At 36.6% G+C, this 25,006-nt stretch overlaps 1 protein-coding gene and 1 long non-coding RNA gene across 2 annotated transcripts; both read left to right on the forward strand.

The window, feature by feature from the left end:
* Positions 1 to 3,698: 3,698 nt before the first annotated feature.
* LOC140855629 (uncharacterized) lies at positions 3,699 to 11,912 on the forward strand. The gene is made up of 2 exons (XR_012138578.1): positions 3,699 to 7,493; positions 11,432 to 11,912. It is a non-coding gene; the product is annotated as an uncharacterized lncRNA (long non-coding RNA).
* Positions 11,913 to 19,140: 7,228 nt separating this feature from the next.
* Positions 19,141 to 20,765, forward strand: LOC140855264 (uncharacterized). Its single transcript, XM_073251133.1, has 5 exons — positions 19,141 to 19,603; positions 19,723 to 20,108; positions 20,253 to 20,318; positions 20,437 to 20,502; positions 20,679 to 20,765. Exons 1-5 carry the CDS (start codon positions 19,141 to 19,143, stop codon positions 20,763 to 20,765), a joined length of 1,068 nt encoding a protein of 355 aa, XP_073107234.1.
* Positions 20,766 to 25,006: the final 4,241 nt, after the last annotated feature.

Below are 25,006 nucleotides of genomic sequence, written 5' to 3' on the forward strand. Positions count from 1 at the left end.
ATCATAGGGTAACGGCATAAGGTCAATGGGCTAGCGAGGGGTTAAATCATAGACAATCTGCAAATGAGACTTACTAGTGGACCTATTGACAAAGTTGTTATAGGCAAACTTAACAGTAGATAACAAGTCTAGTTTTCTAATTTTTCTTCTATACGGCATCGAAGCAAATCTCTTGGACTATGATTAACAACCTCAGTCTGTTCATCAGTCTGGGGATGCAAAGCAGATGAAAACTCTTGGGTTCTCCCAAATAACATCCAAAGTGTCTTCCAAAAATAACTAACAAACTTGACATCCCTATCAGATACTATAGAAGAAGGCAAGCCATGCAATCGAAGAATCTTATGGAAGAACAACTTAGCCACATGTGAGGCGTCGGTTGTCTTCGCACAAGGTATGAAATGGGCCAACTTGAAAAATCTATCCACAACAACTAAGATGGAATCATGACCTCTAACAGTCTTAGGCAATCCGAAAATAAAGTTCATGCTAAGGTCTTGCCAAGATGTTGTGGAACAAGCAATGGTGTGTACAAAGCAGTATTTCTTTTTCTAGCCTTAGCTAACTGACAAGTGCGATACTGGACACTATCCAAGCAACATTTTTCTTTAAAGAGGGCCAATAAAATCGATCCTCTAACATGGCTACAATCTTATCATGCCCAAAATGATCAGTGAGATTGCCAGCATGCAACTCCCAAACAATAAAATCTCTAAATGAAGTGCGAGGAATGCATGGCCTAAACCCCTAAACAAGTAAGCATCTTTGATGAGAAAATCTACATGGTCATGATGATTACCATCCATGATCTTCTGATATATAAGTCCAAAATCAAGACTAGTGGTATACTTATTCTTCAATCTCTCAAACCCTACAACATGAGTACTCATAGTATACAAGAGAGGTACCATCCAATTAAGTGGAATCCCTTACATAACTCTTCACCTCTTTTTCATGTATTATACTATGCTTGCAATGCAGAACACATTGATATATTAGCAGCTACCCAATCAAACTGACTAAATATTCTGAAAGGAGGTTCAAACATAGAAAAATTTGGGACTCCTGTGTCATTTAAATTTCCTACGTCATATGAGCTTCTAATATCATGTGGACTTCCCGCATCATGGGATGTGCCAGCTTGCTGAGCATCCTTTTCCATTTCATCTTCTCTTGGCACATCATCTTCCTGAAAAAGCCAATTATCCGCATGAACTGTATCATCAGCAATTGTATATAGTGATGCTTGTCTAATGATATTCTATGTCACATCACCATATACTGTACCAAACTGTTCCTCAGTATGTCTAGAACCCACTGGGATATCTATAATGTATGAACTAGAGCAAACAATCTATTCTCCGATCTGCGTTGTCATTCCAAAATCTCGGTCACCAACTCCAAAACTATCACGACCACGAATATCTCTGGCGTCTTCTATGGGTTGCATATTTCTGTACAACTCTGCACCGGATAAATATGGATGGGAACTTACTGTTGAAAAAATTATCTCCATATCATCATCGTCTGTAATCAGAACAGCTTCATACTTGATTAGTGATGGTTGCACAACTTGCAGATATTTATATATTATTAATATTTTATTTTGTCTTCTATCAATACGAAAGATCTTGTAAAACTTATCCTCTAACTCCTCATATTTCATTCTATATTTAATTCTAATGGCCTTTTGCAACTGCTTATTGTACTCAATGCTATATGGTCCATTAACTATCGAAACATTAATATAACATAAGGCTGTGATAGTTTCTGCCATGTTTCACTATATATACAATAAAAAGTGTAAATTCAGCAATGCTATAAAAAAATGTATATAAATTACAAATAAACTTGCATATACCCATTTTAGAGGGTTTACATGTATATATACATACATACATATGAACATAGCTGGGATATGTAGCTGGGATACACTAAGCGTGATTCTAGCTTTCATACTTTGATCAGATATATTTTCATTCCTACTTCGTATATGGATAGGCCAATTATTTTGATCATAATGGCTCATACAATAAATTCTCAGAGCTAGCGCTGACAATGTTAAGCTATTCTCGATATCCACTTAGAATTGAGTCCAATAAATCTCAGCGTACATACATGCAAACATACATGTACGCGTACATACATGCAAACATACACGTATGCATACATATATTCTTCTTAATATGTTAAAAATAAAAAATTTACTTATTTCAATATATTAAAATAAAAACCTATCTTTTAATGAAAGGTGCTATATCCGATGATAATTTTAATGTGATTATGAGCATTATATTTATTCATGTAGGAAATTAAAAACAATACATTAAGCATGCTTCTAAATTAACATAACACCAAAGAATAACTAGCATGCAATTTTAAAAAATTATTTTAATATATTAAGCATTAAAGCATAAATAAAATATTTAATTAAATTATCAGAGAGAGGAGATAGGCCTGACTGAGATTAGGGAGAGCATCGAAAGAGGAGGGCTGGTTAGAGGTGGGGGGCTACCGTTCGAGCGGAGGGGGCCATGGCAACAGGTGACAAGGCTGGTCCGGGGGGCCCGAGGGGGGGCAGGGCAAAAGAGAGTGGAATGGGGCTTGTCACAGGAGCGGGCTGGTCGGGGAGGGAGAGTAGGCCGGTCGGGGAGGGGTAGAGGTCGGTCGCGGGATAACAAATAGGTCGATCGAGGGGGCAGACGTCGATCACGGAAAGGGAAGGAGGCCGGTCGAGGGGGCAGACGCCGGTCATGAGAAGATGGGACTGAAGGATGTCGGGTAGGAGGAGGTCGATTGTAGGGGTGGGGGACCATGGAAGGCTTCAGGTTGTCGGGTGGGGCGAGGCCGATCACGGAGGACCAAGGGAGAACAGTGGGAGCATCGAAGATCGAAATTGCATGTCAGACATGCAAATTTGTGCTTGAATCACATTTTCGACATCACAAAATCGCATGTCCAACATGCAGTTTTATTTTTAAATTTCAAACCGGCCTTAGCCAGCGTGGGGGGCCAGGTCAACTTGAAATCGTATGTTGGACATGCGATTTCAAGTGCTAACTCACATGTCCAACATGCGATTTCAACACGTGGCATCCTAGTCAACCAGACTACTGTAGATTAGGAAATAAGTTAGGACCAGGGGTAGATTAGGAAATAAATTTTAAACAAATCATATTTTAAAAAAAATCCAACATCCCCTTTTGTCTCATATGTCCTAGTCATCGATGCCATAATTCTATGTTAGAAGGTTCTTTCGCTGCGTTCACCTCTCCTTTACCGAGTTTGGCTTGCATGAAGTATAGAGAGCCTTGCTCGATACTTCTGACTGCTACTAGTGATTTCATGGTCAGCTTCCACTTATCATCTCCAAACACATAGTAGCCCTCCTTGTCTAATACCCATGTCGACAATAGGTTCAGGCGGATATCTGGTACATATTGAACATTCTTCAACACTAGCCTGTACCCCAAGCTCATGATCAATGCAATATCTCTGATGCCAATGATTTTTGATTCTCCATCGTTTCTCATCTTTATCATCTCAAAGTCATCGGAACGATAAGACAAGAATAATTCCCGCGTCGCTGTAACATGATATGAAGCGGCTGAGTCAATTATCCAGGTAGAGTCTTAGCTAGTAGTATCTACAAGATCATTTCTATTGTGCCACAAACAACGATCACCTCTCCACCTGAAGCTACTATTGTCGTCTCATTGTTCGAGCTGGAGTCACCACCTGATTTATTTTTTGACTTCTCTTTCTTCAGTAATCGGTAGTCTTTCTTAAAGTGGCCTCATTTGCCGTAGTTGTAACATCTGTCACTTCGTGACTTGGATCTCTTTCGTGATTTAGCACGGCCATCATGCGATTCAACTTCTCCCATTCTCTGTCTAACATTTTATCAGGTTGAGCAATAACTCTCTCGATTGGATTATGAAGATCTTTGCAGTAAAGGAGGTCTTCCATGTGAGGCTTCCAAATCGAGTAGTTGGTTGACATCAGCTTGATCGTAGTGCTCAATGAATATCGGTCCTCCATCTATTAGCATCTCAACTTTTTCTTCAGTACTCTAGATTTGATGGAACCTGACTTTGATACCACTTGTTGGGATCGAAAGTACTGAAAATAATAGATAAAGTGAAAGTAAATTATGCTAACGACAAACACAGAGAAATTACAGCAATCGTAAGAACATCAGAATTTTTTCGTGGTTTGACCGAAGCCTACATCCACACATGGACCAGAACAAGAAAGAGCTTCCACTATAATAATAGTTTAGGGTATAAAAATTTTTTCTGACTCCATGTCGAGAACATCGCTTCTGATACAAGAAAGAAGAAATCCAAAGATTAAACAAACTTCTAGAAGAACCCTCCTCGATGGAATAACTCTAACCAAGGTTGAGCAAACTCCTCTAATCGACGTTCTCCAATATTTTTTTCTTGAATGAAGCACCCTCCAAACCTCTCTTCTTCTCTCTCCCTCTCTCTTTTTGATGGTTCACAGCATCTCCTTTTTTTTTTTTGTTTCACATCTTCGTTCACCATCTCATGTCCACAAGGCCCTCCTTTTTATAGGCAAAAGGAAAGAGTCCGTCTCGGACTCCCTTTCCGTGCATCACAGGTTTTTCCTTGTCTCCCTAGATTTTTCCTCGTGCCACACTGCTTTCCGTGTGCCACAAGACTTCTGTGCCATCTGGCTTCACATGAGATAGAGTCCTTTATGAACTCTTCTCTTCCTTTTAACTGTCGGTGGGTCCCATATGGGAGGGACCACACCAACAATTCCTTGTTAATCAGCTGAAATTATTTGTCCCCTCCATGGGGGAACGAAGCAGGCTACTGTGAGACTAAAGATCCTCTTTTTAAAGAGATTTGATTCGAAAATATTAGATGTTCAAGGTCTAATATTGAAATCATTTTTAGAGGCTTTCCCTTATTTTGCCCATGTCAACAAACAATTTGCAATACCTCAACCTTTTCAGACTAGGTCCAAGTCAAATAGGAATGATTCAAAAAGGACCTTTTTTTATATTACACTATTTCAAAAGCTTAAGGACTCCAATGTATGGATATGTAAAATACGGGATTTCCAACCCTAGCAAGGAAAGAAGGGAAATAGATGTAGCTAAAATAGTTGTTTGGCTAAATAGACCTGAATAAAGCTGAAAAGGCTAACTTTATTCAGGTCTATTCATTCTTTTGTCAACAACCAAACCGAACCCCTTTTTTTTTTTAAGTGTAGATTATTAACACTTAAGACACTTCTTTAGAGATAATGTTGTTTTATGTGCATTATGGAATGTGTACCATCATTTAATGCTAAAAGCCTTCCTCTAATTCAGCATGATTTTTCCTTTGATTTCTACCAAATGCTATAATTTCAAAGTCCATGGTAATCTTCCATAAATTCATAATTCCTACCATTTGAATGCTTTCCAGAATCTCTGTGTAAACAAATCTTCCATCCCCAACATCAACGTTAACCTTTGAGTCTCATGTGAAGAGTTTGCAGTCAACCATGAGACCTGCCTCTCTCATATGCTAGATCCATCTTGGATCTCTTGTCAGATCATGCTCAGCAGCTCATTTCCTTGTGTGAAGATCACAGTTGTCCACAAACATCTTCAGCATCTTCATTATCATAAGTGCCTGCAGCAAATAAAATATATTAAAGTATCTTTATAGACTATTCATCTTAGATCTTCTTTTCAGTTTTTAAGTGCAAGCATCTGCCCTTGTTACAAACATACAACATCACTGAACATATATTTCAATTTTTCATGGCAAGTGCAATCAGTCAAGGCATAAGAGTGACATCTCCCAGAAATTGGAATGTGCTGGTTTCACCTGAGCTATGTTTTTTATTTAACATTACTCCTTTATTTAATCTTATGCAGTCAATTTAACCTTTTTTACAGGCCCTTCTTCATTGTGCCTTGAAATTTTTATTTAAGTGGTTCCATACTATGATCTCTCTATGCTGATTTCCTATTCAGTTTCTTTACCAACTAAACAGCAACAATGTTGAGCATCCTATAAGTCTCAGTAATTGTTTGCATAGCTATTAGTCTTTTTAGTTATGCTATTCACTTCTTGCCACTTCTTCAAATGTGATCTTTTCCTGCTGACTGTCTCTTAAACCTTGACATTCCATCACCAAGTTTCTTTATATGCATGTTGCATGGACATTGTGAGAAATATGGTGGTTATTTGCCATCGCTCAAGCTTGATCCTGAGATATCCCCTAAGGAGAGATGGTTAACCAAGCCACCAGCTGTTGGTGCATGTTACATGGACTTGCCAGGAGCTCTTGATACTCATTGACACACCACACAAGATGCTCATATATAGTTTGAATATGATAAATATTTACTTATATTGATCCTCATCCTATGCATTCTGACTTTAGGAATCTCATTTTGATATTTAGAGAAAATAAGAGATTCTCATTTTAAATCACTGAACTGTTTTATATCTTAAAGTTTGCTTAGCTGGAAAAGTGTTTGCGGTAATGACATTGATTTACATGTATCTCTTGATTAGAAATGTAATGTCATTTGATTATTTCATATTTTATTATTGGTGTTCTCTTAGTTGCATATATAGCCTCCTAAAGGCATTAAAGATCCAAAATAACACCTTCGCTCAAAACTGAAGCAATAACTCAGGTTATGTCTTGTTTCTTTACCAGCTTGAAAATCAGGATATGCATACCATAGTTTGATGATTTCAAGTGGTCTAATAAGCCTTGGTCCATTTAAAGCAGTTAAACTAACATGTTCTTTGCAATTAATTGCTGCCATGAGCTAATTTGTTAACTGAAATGAGTTGCACTTCTTCACTAAAAGAGATCAGCTGGATGCTGGTTTATGGTATTAATCATGGACATATCTTTCATATTTGTATAATCTGTCATATTATACTGCATTCTATAAATTTCAATGTCCTTGAATAAGATGAGACACGGTCGTCTTATCTTTTGAGCCGTTACTTCATGTTGTCATAATTTGTTCAGGACATCTTTCAGTTTTCCTGCTGTCATTGCACCCACTCATAAAATTCATGTCCTATAGTGTTTGATGTCTTGCAGAATGGCCTGGAATTAAAAATTAAGTGGAAATTACCTGGCTGCTTTGACTCCAGTACTATCCCATATTGCACCTACTTTTGCTTTGGTACCGCTTGTGCAGATATCTGCTGTTGAAGACTGAAAGACAAGTGCCAAAAGTTCATCTGATATAATCTGATACCCGAGCTTCCCATCATCTTCGGTTGCTAACAAGAAAAAGTTTTCATTTGATGCACACTCATCTGCAAGTGGAATAGGGTCTTCCAAATTTTCAGAATCAATGAATGTTGAAATAGATGCTCCCAGTTCCTCAGGAAACTGATTTACTGCAGATCAAGATCTCCCCAATTCATGAAAGCATGGATCCTGGGGGTGTAAGTGATGCATTGAAGTATAATCAATCTCTTGCTACATATTTGGTAAATACGTTTTTTAGGGTTATCTTATAAATGTCCATTGATATACAAATGCATATAAGTAGCTTGATACTTTGCTATCACATTCTAAAACTATATAGTTTGTTGCCAATACAAAACAGACTGCTTACGACATTGACAGGAAGAATTGAAATATCATATATGGGAATCTTAAAGGTGGAAAACATAAGAAGCAAAGTAGAGGGGTTGATTTCCATTGCAGTGATTACTTTTTGACCTTAATTATGCTTTCTTTCTTGGTGTCAGCTTACTCAAATATGGACATGTCCTAGGTCAGCCTCCATAATGTCGGTACAACTCAAGATGTATATGTGACTATGTTATTGGCACTATGGCTCTCCTTCACCTTTGATTTCTTTCTAAGATCAAATGCTCAATATTTTTATGATTATTACTATCATTCTCATTGTCATTATATCCATAAAGGTCAAATGCTCACTTTCTACATGTATTGAATTTTGGGTCAACTCCTTTTCTTTGCGAACATGACCTGGATACAAGACTGCCTCATTATTGTGAGGTAGCATTTGGCTCTTTGAACATCTCTCTATTGCCGAGCTAGTTCGCTCATGGTAAAGTTCATGTATGTTCTGTTTAAGTTATCACAAAGAGTTTCCAGTTTCTTCCTGTAGTGTGATAACTAACAATTTTTTTATATCCATTAAGCTTCTTTCCCCTCTCTCTTGTCTCACTTTTGATGTTTGCCTTGCTATTTATCCAACAATATATTAGCTCAGTTGGTTAGCACCTCTTCCCTTAGGGCTAGCTCTTGTAGGTGTGTAGGATTCAAATCAATCTTTCTTCATGAGGATCCCAAGAAAAAATCTGAGTCTTATGTTGTATTTTCCCTGCTCTTTATTATAGTATGAGGGGTCTTGCAATTCATACTTTCGAAAGTTTGGGTATCTGTATCTCTAATTATGGGAAGGTTCTGGCACTTTTTCTAATTCTACTGTTAGGCTAGTAAGAGTATACCAGTAAATTTTTTTAAGTTTTTAGGTTGAGTTCAGGAAGCTTTAAGTTCTGTTTTGCTCTTCACAAAATGAAAGACAGGAAGGAAATTAAAGTGGAAGAAAGGAAGAGAAAAAAGAAACAAAAGATTTTTGAGAAGATTGTGAATTTTTAAGAATGGATGGTTATCTTCATCCATTGGCTTTGGATTTTGTTTTTTTAAATTTTATGACTGAACTACTATGTATTAGAGAAAGTTTCTGCCCTTCACTTTCTCCTTGGTTTTTTCTCTTAAAATTGTATTTTATCAATGTACAAAGGTAAGATTCCCTTCTAATGAACTTTCTCTACTTTTACTTTCTTGCACACCTAATTAGAGACTTAAATTGGTATTTATTAATGTCAAGTCCCACCCAAATCCGAATTTTGCTTCTTTTTTAAATCATTGGAGTTTGTTCTTTTTCAATATATGGAAAGGTTGTGTTTGGTTTATTGTCAGGATTAAGGTTGAGAGTCTACAAAAGTGAGGTAGGTATCATCTAAGGATATCATACAACTAATAAGATCCAAGAATCTTTTTTCTTTTCTCCCCTTTCTTGAAGAAAGTACTAGTGGAGAAGCCATTGATTATTCTTCTTAGAAACTTCCTGAGAGGCTTATTGCTCCTTTATGATTTGTTTGCTTGTTTTTTATTCAAGCTCTTGAGTTTGGAATTCAAAATTAAGAAGAAAAATTACTTAAAAAGAGTCGAGCATGAATGAGATGTTCTGTAGTGGAACCTGTAAATTAGGAATTGATAGTCAGCATGTGGGAAATTACACCTTTGAGTGGGAAAACCAAGGGGTATCTGAATTTTTATCAAATATTTTAGGGGAAAGTTTGATGTTTTATGACATTGACTTTGGTAGGGGAATTGATAGTATGGCCAAGAAAGAATTCTACTTTTGTCTTGCATGTGATTGAGATGTGGCCAATCATGCAACAAAAGAAGTCAATTAATTTGATTTAACAGCTACTCAACCACATGATATGATATTCATGTGGGGGACCAATTGAAATCTAATGGGGATCAGGATCACATGCTTTACAGGTAAAAAGTATGTTATGTACTTGTGATGTGTTTACTCAAAAGTAGATTCTTGTAAGGGCAGCCAGGTATTGGGAATGATCGCATAGGATCCATGTCTTAATTTATATCAATTTGCGTAATTTATTTGCAAAAACTCAATTTTTGTTGTGTATACATATGCTTTTAGTGTGGATGTCAGTTTACTTGCCAAAATGGGATCATCAAGTCCACAAACTATCACCTTTGAGTGCAAAATCCAAAACATGCTTAGAGTACTAAACTGAGAAGCATGCTACATGCACACTGATGGATTGCTGTCAATTTCCAAGTGCAGGTACTCTGTGCCTTAAATTTCTGAGGTTGTTGCTATATTTTTTGTCCAGTACATGGCTAACTCTGCCAGTGACTACACTTTCACACACAGAGCTACTATGGTGTCTATGGCTCCTATTAACATTCCTTTACTATTTTCCCTTGTTTTCTATCCTTTTAAGAAACAAAACCTTGATTTTAAATGTTCAATAGAACATTTTTTAGCTTCTACAGCTATATGCTTGATTTATTTGATCGCTACCTGTTCTTCATGTTAGTCAGTGCATTGTATTATTTGAATCTACACATCACTGAAAAACGCTAGTATGCTGTAACCAAAAAGTAAAAAAAGAAACACTTGCATACTTGGATATTAGCAGACCTGATGACCGCCCCTATATTACCATCCATAGTTTTTTTAGGTTCCATTTGAAGAGCTAATACATGCTTAGGAAACTTGTGAATGGGAGTAGGAACCTGTGCATCTCAGAATGAATAAAGTTGAAGAGCAAAGATTGAAGAATATCATTTTATCCATAACTATCATAATGTTCTATTTGTCTTCAATTCCTGATATGCCTGTACTGCAGTGCGGTCAGCAAATGTTGAAATCACCTAAATTCTTCACCAATCTGTGTGAAGTATTTATAACTGCACCTGATACAGATGATAGATAAGAAAAGAAATTTAAATTTTACAGCTCAAGTTTTTACAGCCTGACCTGGCATATGTTTCTTGTTTAGGAAACTCGTTAATGGGAGTAGGAACCTGTGCATCTCAGAATGAATAAAGTTAAAGATCAAAGATTGAAGAATATCATTTTACCCATAACTATCATAACGTTCTATTTGTCTTCAATTCCTGATATGCCTGTACTGCAGTGCAGTCAGCAAATGGTGACATCACCTAAATTCTTCATCAATCTGTGTGAAGTATTTATAACTGCACCTGATACAGATGAAGATAACAAAAGAGATTTAAATTTTACAGCTCAAATTTTTACAGCCTGACCTGGCATATGTTTCTTGTTTATACATAGTGATTAGAACATGACCGTTGCTTCATAAAAAACATCTTACTTCTCAAGTTATCAGTGCCTGCCCTATCCCATTATTGTTCATACCTTGGCCCTGGAACATGTGCAATAGCTTATAGAGAATCAAATTATACATCTGAAATTATCATTATTTGACCTGGCATCCATTGCTCATTACTTTCTGCGGTGTCGAATGAAATTGTGTTTTCATGTAGAGCAATGATATGACAATACTCCATCTGATGAATCCTGACATGAAACAACATTATTTCCCAAGTAATTTACATTAGGAATGAAGAGCCATGTGCCTGGGCGATGGGGGTCCATCTAGTCCGATTTTAATTGGAGACATTCGCAACAGGGAATGAACATTGCATGTTGTACTCATAGCATTATCGTTTCATATTATACACATCCACCGATTGCTATGGTTGTGCTATTTAACAACAGAATCTCATGTTGATGCAATTTTTTTTCACCCAGCATCAAAGCTTTTGCCTCTCTGACAGTCTTAGTGGTATATATGAATTTATATTGGGAAAATTTGTGCAGTCATTCCTTTTTGGGAGGTCAGTGTTCATGTGCAGGGTATGTATGGTGGCCATCTGCATACCATAAAACGGCGCAATGCAGCCTTGGTGTAAACATGCTAGAAGATGAACCTCCATAAGCAATATACCTTTTTCATGCACATACAATATTCTTTTGTATTGGCGCCAGTCTCTGGCCCTTCGCTACTGCAGGTGCCCCTTCCTTTGGTGTTTCTTTCAGGTTCAGTGCACGTACCACAATTGATTTACTATTACAGAGTCTAGCCATATTTTGATTATGGGAGCTATCAAAAGAACGATTAATGGCTTCCTAAACATAGTCAGATCATCGCAAACCATTTTTCTCAATCTTGTTGCCACACAGTTTTACTTCTGATGTTGAAACTTATGGATGATTCTTGTATTGCTTCGGTCTGTAGTCCATATGCATTGCAATCTTCAAGTTGTGGTTTTGACCATGAATTAAAGAATGTTAGGAGCTATAGAGATGCATGTTGGATAATTTTTCCCAGTTCTACAGGGGGCTAACATATAGGTTATGTCAACAACCTGACCAACTAATGGGAGAAGGCCAAGTAGCTTAGTGGCCTGCTTGACTGTATTGTATGTGCCGGTGATGTTGACATAGCTGGAGGCTTGGGGCATTATAGCAGAGGCAATGAAGATTCTCTAATAAAACTAAAACCATCGAATGGGAAACGACTTGTTTGGTGAAAGGAACACGGCCTACCAGCTTGCAGCATTTAAACAATAACTCAGTTGAGTTCTTTAGTGTGGATCACAAAGATTACTTGCTTATTTTTTTGTGAAGGGTGAATCAAAGATGCTTTTTCTGGTCCTACTTTCTGGAATTCGTGTGGAGAAAAGAAACCGTACACTGACTTGCTTTGTTTTAACTTGCATCTTCTCTATTTATGGCTTTTCAGCATTTTATAAGGTTCTTTTTGAAGGTGGGGATCATGGATCCAATCCAGCACTCATTTCTTTATCATATGTTCTTTATCATATGTGAGGAGAAAAATCATGCACCAGGACTCAGGAGTTCTGCAGTGTGGGCCAGCATTAGAAGCTCATATGTAATCTTTTGAGGTCAACAGGCTACAGGCTTGCAAGTTGGGTAACGTTCTCCATGGTTGTTTTCCTAATGAGGGTGCAGGCTCTGAGCCTATGACTTCTAGATGAGGCGACATCTTCAGTTCCTTGGTACAGGGGATCTCCTGGTCAACTAGAGAAAGTCAAACATGTCTTCGCAAATAAAAAAGAAGAAAAACTGAAGTCACACATTTTTAATTGAATCAAACATTTTTCTTTCTCATATCAAAGGAGGAAAACTGAAAGTCAAACATTTACATTTGCTTGAAAAAAAGAGAGAAAGTCACATTTTTAATTAGAACGTGACACCCCCTTCTCAAAATGGGATCTTGAGTGTCAAAAATGAGTGAAGATTAATTTTGAATATTCCTAGATGCAACTCAACCTGATTTGGGACCTTAAACACTTCATACTCTAACATCTGCCTTATTGCATGGTCTACATGAGTGAGTTACATATTTAAGGGCCGCAAACACTGGTTAAACAATCAGATTAAAATGCCATAATTCTTGAAATGGCCAGACTAAAAGCATGAAAGGAGTGTTCTTTGAGAAAGGAAGGAAAATTGATGATTCAACAAAATGTGCTTATTAATTTCTTTTCGCTAAATAATTTATTTTTCTTAGGAGAATAGGAATACAATGTATTAATAGGGTTGGTAACTTTATGCATGACTTCAATCTTGTTTGAATCCACATGAAATAAATGGGTTAACAGAGAGGTTTCTGATGTCAGTTTGTTTCATGCCTATGCTTGTTTAGGTCCACTTGTTTTAACCTAATGGTATGGTTTCAGGTTTGGGTTTAAAAGATATCAGAAACGAGAAGGTCTGAAGCCCGCTCAGATTTCATTAAGTAGATAAAATCTGGTACAAAGGAAAATTTATTGAGAAAAAAAAGTTAAAGTAAGAAATGTATTGAGGATACAATGAATGTCATAAACATCATAATTAAAAAACAAACTATGCAATTGCTGAAAAAATAAATACTGCATCTCTTTTTTTTCTTTTTTTTTTATTTTTTTTGCGGGGATTTTGGTTTGGGGGAGCGTACGGGCATGTGGGGGAGAATGTCCTTTTCTTTTGGTTATCCAAAACAACTTATATCTAATAAAGCCAAGAATAGCAAGTTGGCTAGAAAAAAGCTTAATTAGTTAGGTAATGCTTGATATGTTGTTTAATAATTTATGACTTTAGTTCAACAAAACTCCTGTCTACAAATTTTAATAAAAAAAGTTATTTGTGATAGAACACCCATTATCACATATCTGCACAGACCTCTCACTTTTTTTTTTTTTTCTGGAAAATGATTGGGAAAATTTTGATATTTAAAATAAAATATCCTTTACTCTAGCCCCATCTCTAATTATATAGAACTTTGCAGACTTGTTTATATTGATAATTGGTGTGAAAAGACAAATTTATCCCTTCTCTAATTTATGTAACCTAATGTAAATAAGCCTGACAGTTTCATAAAACTCCATAGAGGGTTAAGTTTACACAAATAAAATGAACGAAAGCTATTTTTTATGAGTGAGGGATGGTGTATTTTTTTCACATCCATAGTTAGTTAAACCATAGCAGACAATTAAATTCCATGTAACTCAGAGTGTAGCTAAAGATGGTGCGGTGTTTCATTTGTTCTGATTTTTTTTTTCTGGGTTATTATGTAAATATATGAATTAAAAAAAGTAGTTTTGCAAATATGTGATAAGGTAGGTTTGTTATGCATGACTGTATGACTATATGTTATATATACAAGGAGAATGCTTTGTGCCATTCCCGTGAGTTTTTGGTCATTTTGAAGGCAGGGCATAAGTTTGTGTGTTGTTAGAGATAATTTAAGTACATCCTTATGGTTTTGCACTAGGTCTAGTCATTACTATCTTAAATAGGTAGAAAAATTCTTTAATGTCATTATTGAAGTCACGGTGCCTCTACTAGGCTATAAATGTCTCTCTCTTTAATCATCTTCAATTTCTATAATCTTCAACTCTGTACTCTTTGCATTAGTTTGTTTATAAAATGAATGCACAAGCTAATCTCATGTATATTGAGATATGTTGCAACGAAAAGCTCATGGCTCAGCACGCTCATGAGGTATTGTCTGCTCTAACGCATGAGTTTTACTGTTTTATCCTTCAAAAAGCACTTCACGTAGGATGGATGGTCACTTCCTATATAAACCAGAGTTCTCCTTGACTCACAATCAATATGAAACTAATGATGCTCTCCCTCCTACACCACAACAGAATTCATCTACCATTGTCGTTTGTTTCAACTATTATAGTGCTAGTAACACTGTTAACATTCCCATTAGTGAAAAGCCACGTGTCTCTGGAAACTATTGACACATTGCAAATGTCCACAGTGATAATTTCAAGATAAGCATGAGGTTTTGCAGAAAACATGTTCCATATCTAATATCAAATGCACCATGTAACACTTGCTCAAGAATAACCATGCTAACATTCTAATCTAGATTATGAAAGTCAGGAGTTGATTATGAAGGTCCTCATGCCATGTTATTAACTGATTAATTTAGTAAGAACTTGATTTTGTTATTGATTTTCCGCTAATAGACTTCTCTCACCACATGATACATAATTAAATCAATCCCAAATTTGGCAAATGCAGATCTCGAAGAAAACAGTGGCATCTCTACCACTAGTTATAGAATCCACTGTCTCTTCTAAGATATGGACATCTGCGTGTGGCAAAATCATGAGTCCCCACGTGTCGACTTGCAAGGGAGGCCAACAGCTATCATCTATAAAACTAGACACTCCAACTTAATAATTTAACATTGTAGGTAGACTAAATTAATGACTTGCATATTGTTTAAGATATAAAAGGTCTTCAAAATTCTCACACCAATAAAAAATGGTCCTTCGGGTCATTGTTTAAGGAGGCTGCCAAGTCTTTAGCAAAAGGAGACTGCCAAGCGGGTGACAGCTCGCAAATTCTTTGTTATTCCAATGGTCGTGCGCGCCGGTCGGCCAGCCAGTATCAACCGCAACCTCTAGTCCAGTGCTGGAGAGAAAAAAAAAGAAAAAGAAAAACACAAACAAGGAAAGACTTCGATTCGTATCCTGTTGTGTGTTTATATTTCTAATGCCATGCTCTTGTTTTGTATTCTAATAAACATCGTGCAATGGCTGGCTAACCATTTGAACCTTCCTCGATTCTCTCTCTCTCTGATCTCTAACACAGCTAAATGTAAGAAAAATGAGACCAATCTTATCTGGCTAAATCACGCAGAAATCGGCCCGGAGAAATCACCGGCATCTTAGTTTATCTTCTGTCTATCGTCCTCTTTGCCTTTCATCCAACTTCCAAAGGGATATATATGGGGTGATGAACCTTTGATTACAGTAGGTTAACTTGTGACTACTAGTGCTTGTACCAAAAAAAAAAAATGATGATCAGCGAAGAACCAATTTAATCATAAGCTATATGCATCACAAGGCATCTCTAAAATAATGGTCATGGGCAATTTATCAAAAATTAATTGGTTCGAAAGCAAAGTTTTAAATCTCGTAGGATAAAACTATCCCGATTTTCCATAGAATGAGATATACCGCCTTCCCATCCTATATATCCCAATATCTAAGATGAGATGTCGTAAGATGTGCTGATTAGAATGCTGAGACTATAGCAGAACGGTCATATTCTAACACATAGGATAGTATGCTACTCTAGGATTTCAAAGGACATTCTGTCGGACTTAAATCTTGGCTTTTTATATCTTACTCCAGGATTCCAGAGGATATACTGTCGGGATTTGAATCCTTGCTCTTTGTACATTGAGATGTTTACCAAAATTTAGTTTTCACGATGAATGAAACTAGTCATTGTTTCCATGATGTTTGCTGGACAAAGATATATTAATTCACTCCCAAAAGCCCTACGTGTGTGAACTGCAATGCAGATCCTTTTTGTATTGGATCTCGTGGCATTTTATGTGATCTCACAAGAATCGGATTAAGGTGTATCTCACTCGTTTGGTTAGGGGATGCACTTTTTTTATCCTTTTTTATTAAAAAAGATTACCAATATTTTTACTAGTTAGAGAACGATTAAGGTCCCTTCTGTCCTCTCATTTCTGATGACTTCTTCTTTCTAATATTATAAAATCCATTGTGGTATAAAAAAAAAGACATCATTAGTCTCATATTGATTAGAGTCAAAAAAGAATCTAGCTTATATAGAAAGAGATTATCCTTCTCACGTGAGACGTCTTTTAAAGGATAAAATTGTGAGGGCAAAATAACCCATACAGCCCCAGGCTATAGGCCATAGATCAAAACGGATAATACCTTACGTGCCGAGCTATGAGCTCTTGACTGTAATAAAATCAATATTAACTAATTAACTTGTTTATAGAGAAAATACCCTAGCTAGCTTTTTCAAAATGAATTCACAAACATTATAAATCATTCATGCAACAGTGACCACAACATGCCACCCATCCAAGAAATATTGTATATTAATTAACTAAAACTACAATCAGAACTTTCTTTTTATTCATGTATCTGCAAGTGCACAAGAAGCAATGACACCGTCAGTGCAGGTTGATTAAGTGATACATAACTCAAAGACCGAGGTGTTATCTTCTAAATGCATCCACGTGTTGGAGTTCTGATCTCTAATCACATCAGTGATAGGACTTCCGGACCTAGAATTATAGCATGGGCTAGTATTCTAAAATGTTCAAAAGCTTTCTGCTAGGCAACAATGTTGAAGTACTACTAAACTCTTTTGGTTGACATGTAGAATGCACCAAAGCCTTAAAGCCCAATTCCTTTAACTGTTTTGACGGAATGTATGCTATGAACTTGGAATCATGAGCATCATTAATCCATTGCAGTAGATTTATCGTGTCCATGCATGGTCTCTGCTAAGACTACAAATGAGTCAGATTGATCTGTGATCCGATCCGATCTGATCCATATAGATTTGATTCGAACCATTTTGAAGGACCTGTGGATCCAGATTGGGTTCTAAAATTAGACCTATTCCATTTTTTAGGTCAGATCTGGATTTACTGAATTTTAATCCGACCTGATCCGATCCAATTCGTGGAGACTTTTAGATTGATTTGAGTTTTTAGATAAATGACCCGATCTAACTTCACCCGACCCGACGTGAACACATCCCTTATCTCTCTTTATTCCTATATTACATGAATTTTAATTTTGATCAAGCCTGCTTTAATATCTGTTGTTCTTGAAAAGACATTCTATTGATTTTTAGATATTTATCTTTTAAAATTTTATTAAAATATTTTGAATTTGAATTAATCAAGTCAGGAGCAATGGTGAGGAAAATGTGATTAGATTTTTTGGATTTTTGGATGAAGAGTGTGAGACATGGAGGCTCTAATAGTCTCATATATCAAGATCAACATTTGTAGTGCAAATAAAGTTTGTTTATAGATCTTCTACTTATTGATCTTGTTATTTATAACTCAAATCCGAATCAGTCCAAATCCGGACCTGATTTCATGGATCGGGGCAAGGTTATACATGAATTCGATCCGATCAGAATGATCTATTGGATCAAAAAATTTGATCAGGGATCCAATCTGACCTGACCTAATCTTCTGTTAGGCTAGATTTAGGTATAATATTTAGATCCGATCAAAAAATCAGATCAAATTGGAGTCACTCATAATCCAGTCCGACCCATTTGCACCCCTAATCTCTTTAGCTTGGTGGTGGTAGGTTGGCTGGTAATATCTGTTTTTGAAATGTTGAAGTCTCCTAGTCCATCGAGCTGAAAGCATAACTAATTGGTCACTGGGTAGGCAACTAGCCCTCCAGGGGGATAAGGATTGGATTCAGCAGACACCATGTCCTTTTTTCTTTCATCTACTTAAGAATATCAGAACCCCTCTTCACGATCATGCCGACCTCTCTCCCAGCATCCTTTCTTTATTCCTACCAACAAAATTCTGTACACAGTTCATTCAGAATACTCTTCAAAAAACCTCCACCTTCTACCAGTTGCCAGATCATGGACTTCTCACTCAGTACCATCTCATTCTCTCCCTATAATTTTTGTTCCAACCATGCTAATCACGAGTTGTGATCATTTTTGAATCATGTAACCTACCTTTAATTAGGATCTCCTAATCAACTTCTTAACCAGGATCTTTTGGTAAGTGATCAATTTATCTACCCACGAGCAGCTCCAATTTTTGGCAAGCTTTGGTGCAACAGCAAAATTATTCTATTGTGTCTTGGATATCATAGGTTTGAAATATGAAAATAGTCTGTCTGCATGCGGAGGTAAGCATGTTTGAGTCTTCGAAACCCTATAGTGGCAAGAGCCTTGTGCATGTTCTTTTTTAGGGAGCTCCAATTTTTTTAAGCCTATAATTGTCCATGCCTGAGTTGTATCGCTTGATCGACCCCACTAAGGGCTCATAATTGTTGATGATCATAGACTAAAAAATTTGCAACTGAAGTCAATTCTATGTTGTTCATATTCTTTCCAAATTCTCCCATATATATATAAACACCTTTCAAGCTTTGCTATACCTCGCCATGCTAAGCTCAATTTCTCCTCTAGCCAAACTCCCTCTCCTTCATATCTACCAGTCAGTCCTAACGACTATGGAGCCTGCAAAAGTGGTTCCAATGGGGAGTTGGAGTTCATTCAATTCAACAATGCCAATTGAAGAGTCTGAGATAATGGCACAGTTGCTTGGGACCTACCACATCCCAACCGAGCATGATCGTCATGATCCAAGCTTTGAAAATCCATCAATATCTTGGTCTTCTGATCATGTTTCTGATTTGTACTATTGTCTGGATAGTGCTAATGCTAACACTAACAGCAGCTCTTACTACTGGCCTCAAGGAGATGACAGTAGTATCAGTACTAGTGGCTTCTTTGCTCCCCCTTCCGAATTTGGGGGCTGCTATCTGAGTGGATCCAATGAGGTCTGTGGGATCAATACTAGCTTTGCGTCCATGGATTATTGCATGGAGGGGAAGCAACTAACTACCCCATCATTTGAGGTGGCTCCCAACCCCACAAATATAGATCCCATAAGCTTGAATGACATGACTAACAGTGATGCTATGGGAGACTCCTGCATGAATATCTCAGAGTCCACTACTCCTGATCAAATGTCACAACCCAAAAGAAGGCTTCATGTGGGTGAGGATGATAACCCTGCTGAAAGTCCTAAGAAGAAGGTTTGGTCTTCAGTTCAACTGAGTATAAGTTCTTTCAGCTAGTTTTAAGATTCTTTTGGATTGGTAACTATATAGAGTTGCACTTACTTTTCATTCTGATCAATATAATTCAAATGCAGGTCCATAAGACTTTGAAGAAGGCACAATCAAAGGGAGCTGAGAAGAGTTCTAAAAGTGGCGATGAGGAAAAAAGCAATGTTGTGGTGAATGGGCAGAGTTCCAGTTGCTGCAGCTTAGACGATGACTTGAATATTTTCCAAGAACCCAATGGAGGGGGCAGCACAAGTCCAAGCGCAAAAGGATCTCCTGCTCTCAACCTGAATGGCAAATCAAGAGCTAGTCGGGGGGCAGCAACAGACCCACAAAGCCTCCATGCAAGGGTAACATATTTGTTAGTCTAGTAGATCCATCAACTCGATCTAAATCAACTTGAAAATAACTCTGTCGATCCTTAAAAATAAAATAAAATAAAATAAAATAAACAATAGCTTCATCAGTGTAATATATTTGTCACTTGATTACAGAAAAGGAGGGATAGAATCAATGAGAGGCTGAGGATATTGCAGAACCTTGTACCTAATGGAACAAAAGTGAGTGTTTGGATGGCAATGCTTGTTTTCATCTATTGCATTTTTCCTTTGTTTTATTAAAAAATCCTCAGGAACAAACTGTTGATAGCTAAAGAGTCTTATTGTCATCGTCTGACAGGTAGACATAAGTACCATGCTTGAAGAGGCTGTTCAATATGTGAAGTTCTTGCAGCTCCAGATCAAGGTAAAAATCACATCTGGAGAACAAGTCAATTGAATGACTATTGGTTGGATCTAGATCTGCATCAAACTGTATAATTTAATTCTGTAGTTAATCTACAATTTACTAGTATTCCTATTGAACACTCACCAAAGGCACATGATTAATGATATTTATCTCTTGTTGGTTAATCTGTGCAGCTTTTGAGTTCGGATGAACTGTGGATGTACGCTCCCATAGCTTACAATAGGATGAACATTGATCTCGATTTCAAGGTCTCTCCTTAGCAACAATGATGCCAGATTTATATGACTCAGATATTAGTTGCTACTAATACTTAAAGGGAGTGGTACTGGAGTTGCTGTTAATAAATCTTTTAATTCTTTATTTCAAGAATCCGTTACCATCCTTTAATAGTTTATTAATCCTAATGAGCCATTGGGATGGTAATCCTCATAATATTATAGCAATGGATATTATGTTCTGAACGCTTTTTCTTTCTTTTCACAACAATTGCTGGAGTTGGTATGTAATTACCAAGTCATAATTTATAGAATGTACATGGGATGAAGTCTCCAATATACAAAAAAAGGAAAAGAAAATAAAAAAGGGAATAAAAGATAAATATAAATGCACTTCATTGAAATAAAATCTTCGTCTAGAATATCCTCAAAAATTATATATATATATATATATATCCAAGAATTATTCTATCCAAAATGCCATCTATCCCTGTGTGCCCTCTTTTTTCTGATGTTGCCACCACCCAAGTGTGATTTCGTGATTCACATGCTAACCAAAACCCTGTAGACTAAATTATCATCCTCATTAAAGACTAAGGTATTGAAATATAGTCAACATTGGGAAGTTGATAGGATATTTAACTAATCTACAGGTTAATTATGAGACTGACAGGGTTGTTAACAAAAGCATTATTGTTATTTGTTAATCTCTGATTTGGTGTCAAAATTATGAGAAAAAAAAATTCAATATATTGATTTAAATTCTTTGTTTACATCGTATAAATAGACTACAGGAAGGAACAAAAAAAATACAATGAATCAATTCAGGAAGGTTTGAATTATGATTTGATTTTCACCAAATCAGGGATTACTATATCTGACACCCCCGGCAAACTCAAGATGGATTTCGGTAGGAAACCATATTGAGTTTGAAATAAAAAGTAGAAAGTCGAGAGTCAGGATGTTACTTCGTGAATAGATCAGCAAATTGATCTGAAGAAGAGATATGGCAGAGCGTGACAGTTTCTTGACAAACATGCTGACGAGTGAAGTGGCAATCAATTTCAATGTGTTTTGTGCATTTATAAAAAATTTTATTATGAGCAATTTGAATGGCATTCTTGTTATCACAAAATAATGGAGTTGAGCTATCTTGAGGAACCTCCATTTCGGAGATCAGCCAACGAAGCCAGACGAGTTTAGAGATAGTATCAACAAGAGCTCGATATTCTGCTTCGGTGCTTGAGTGAGAGACGATTGCTTGCTTTTACTTCTCCAGAAAATTAGAAAATCACCAAGAAGGATGCAAAATCCGGTTATAGATTATCGATCATTAATATCACCGGCCCAGTCTGCATCACTATAAGCACGCAACTAAAAATTAGAGGTGCATGATAAAAGAATATCCTGAAAAAGATGACTTTTTAAGGAGCGAATAATATGAAGAACTGGTGCATAGTAACCAGTGTGAGGTTTGGCCATGAATTAAACTAACAACATGAACTGCATAAGCGATATCAGGTCGAGTTGTAGTTAGATATACTAACCCACCAATAAGTTCTCTGTAGAGTATGGGATTGTTAAGAGGTTTTCCATCATTTGTACCAAGCTAGATATTGACCTCAAAGGATGTTGCAGCAGTTTTATGATTAGTTAATCCTGCACGAGTTATGAGATCAGAAGTATATTTAATCTAAGAAAGAATTAGGCCAGAGGATTGAGTAGTGACTTCAAGACCTAAAAAATAGCCAAGAGAGCTCAGATCTTTTATCTAAAATTTACTATGCAGTGAAGTTTTTAGTTTCAAGATACCCTTAGAGTCATCTCTTGTTATGACCATATCATCAATATAAAGAAATACTAAGATGATGCCTCTGTTAGTTTTTCGAATAATAATGCAGGATCATATGAGCTTTGAACAAAGCCAAAAGATGAAATGATAAAGCTGAACTTGGAGAACCATGCTCTTGGTGCCTGTTTAAGCTCATACAGTGCTCGACGAAGATGACATATTTCATTAGGTTGGTGAGATACTCTAGTGGTGGGATCATATAAACCTCTTCTTCAAGATGACCATAAAGAAATGCATTTTTAACATCCATTTAATGAAGCTCTCATTGTCGTATAGAAGCTACAGCAAGGAGGGCTCGAATAAAAGTCAGTCGAGCAACTTGAGCAAAAATTTATTCATAGTCAATGCCATATTTCTGATTATAGCCTTTTATCACTAGACGAGCTTTGTAGCACTATATAGATCTATTTGAATGAGTTTTGATCTTAAAGATCCACTTACATCCAATAGCTATCTTATGTGGAGGTAATTCTGTAAGATCTCATGTATGATTTTGAGCAAGGGCATTCAACTCTTTCTTAATTGCTTTCTGTCAAGAGAATTAATGGATGCTTCTAGGTAGGATTTAGGCTCATGATAAGAATGTAAAGTGGAAATAAAAGAGATTTCATACCCAATGAGACGTACATTAGATGTACGTTGTTGTTGAGGATATCGCCGTTCAATTATCAAAGCTAGAGGTACTGGTGCAACAGTCATGAGGGCTCAGTAGGATTAGCTTGTAGTAGATCATCATCTATAAAAATATTGTTATCTACTTCAAGTATTGTAGGTTGAGATGATTGTTGAGAGTTGAAATCAAAGAGTTTTGTGAAAGGAATGTGTTCCCAAAATACCATATTTCGTGAGATGCGCAAGTGATTGGCTTTGGGATCGAAACATCGATAACCTTTTTGTTCTATTCCATAACCTAAGAAGACACATAAGCTGAAGTGAGCAGAAAGTTTATCTTTTTATTTGGAGGAAGTAGAACAAAACAAGCACATCCAAAGAATTTAAGATGATTGTATGTTGGATATTTGCCAAATAACTTAAAGAAAAGAGAGATCATTCCTATACTAGTATTAAGGAGTCGATTGATAATATAAACAACGGTTAGAATAGCTTCTCCCCAAAAGTATTTAGGAAGTCCAGAGGATAAAAGAAGGATGCAAGTGATTTCAAGAATGTGTCTATATTTTCTTTTTGCTAGACCATTTTGTTGGAGAGTATGAGGGCAGGATAATTGCGAGATTGTCCCTTCTAAAGACAGAAAGTTACAGAACTCATTTGACATGTATTCTCCCCCAGAATCTAAGTGAAAGACTTTGATCCTTTTTGAAAATTGGGTATAGACCATTTTTGCAAAAGTGTTTATATTTGAGAATTACTTCTGAATGAGATTTAAGCAAGTAGATCCATGTATAGCGAGAAAAATCATCAATGAAGACAACATAATATCTAGATCCACCTATAGTAGGATCACGAGATGGTTCCCAAACATCTGAGTGCATGAGATCAAAAGGAGCAGAAAAACTGTGAATGCTATTATTAAAAGGTAACGTAGATAATTTTTCTAAGTTTGCAATGGATACAATCAATATTTTTGTTTGCAACATGGCCTAACAATCCATTTGAAATGAGTTTATTTAAATAATAAACTGAGACGTGACCTAATCTAAGATGCCAAAGATGAGAAGTTGTTATGATGAAGTGACCATTGAAAATTAAGGAGTATAGAGCCAAACAATCTCGAAGAGGCGATTCACTTTACGGCCAATCCAATGACCTTCTTCAACTGTTGCTCCCAATAGTTAGAGAAAATGCATTCAAGATCATTTTCAACAAGTTGATCGATAGATAAAGTTCACAGATAGGTTAGGAACATAGTAAACATTACGTATAGATAGGTGTGAAGGTATGTTGGCATGTCCTATGTGACTAGGAGCAAGAGTATTTCCACAAGCAGTAAGTATATTGGTTAATGAGAAATGGATGCTTTAATAGAAAGATAAGAGGCATCAAAGGTCATATGATTAGAAGCACCACTATCAAGAATCCAAGTAGAAGAGTTACCTGAGGTGGCGGATAAGGCAGAAGCAGAGGAAGAGGTAATATTACCCTGACGAGCAAGGGCTTTAACAAGAATGTCCTCCACTTCAGTAGCTGTGAATATAGAAGTAGATCCCTTATGATCAGACTCGTTCACCAAGTCAGTTGTGGTACCTACAGCAGTAGTTGGTCGTGATGGTGTAAGTCTTCTATTTTTTAGGACATTTGGTTGCAGTATGCCCAAACTCATGGCAAAAATGGCATTGAACTTTGCTCCAGTCTATTTTGCCATCTATAAATGAGGAAAGGAGCCAGTGCCTTTGATAAAGGGGTAATGCCTTTATTCTTAGCAAACAATATCGCTTCTTGATGATGTTGTTTTGTTGTCAGAATCCCTTGCATA

The sequence above is a fragment of the Elaeis guineensis genome, chromosome 2 (assembly GCF_000442705.2).
Source record: "Elaeis guineensis isolate ETL-2024a chromosome 2, EG11, whole genome shotgun sequence".
Classification (NCBI taxonomy): Eukaryota; Viridiplantae; Streptophyta; class Magnoliopsida; order Arecales; family Arecaceae; genus Elaeis; species Elaeis guineensis.

Bases quoted from the DNA above. Each gene is read 5' to 3' on its own strand.
- LOC140855264 (XM_073251133.1), top strand. From the start codon at position 19,141: ATGGAGCCTGCAAAAGTGGTTCCAATGGGGAGTTGGAGTTCATTCAAT. The intron at 19,604-19,722 runs GTGATGCTATGG...GAAAGTCCTAAG, and splicing joins CTTGAATGACATGACTAACA to AAGAAGGTTTGGTCTTCAGT. The intron at 20,319-20,436 runs GTGAGTGTTTGG...ATCGTCTGACAG, and splicing joins TTGTACCTAATGGAACAAAA to GTAGACATAAGTACCATGCT.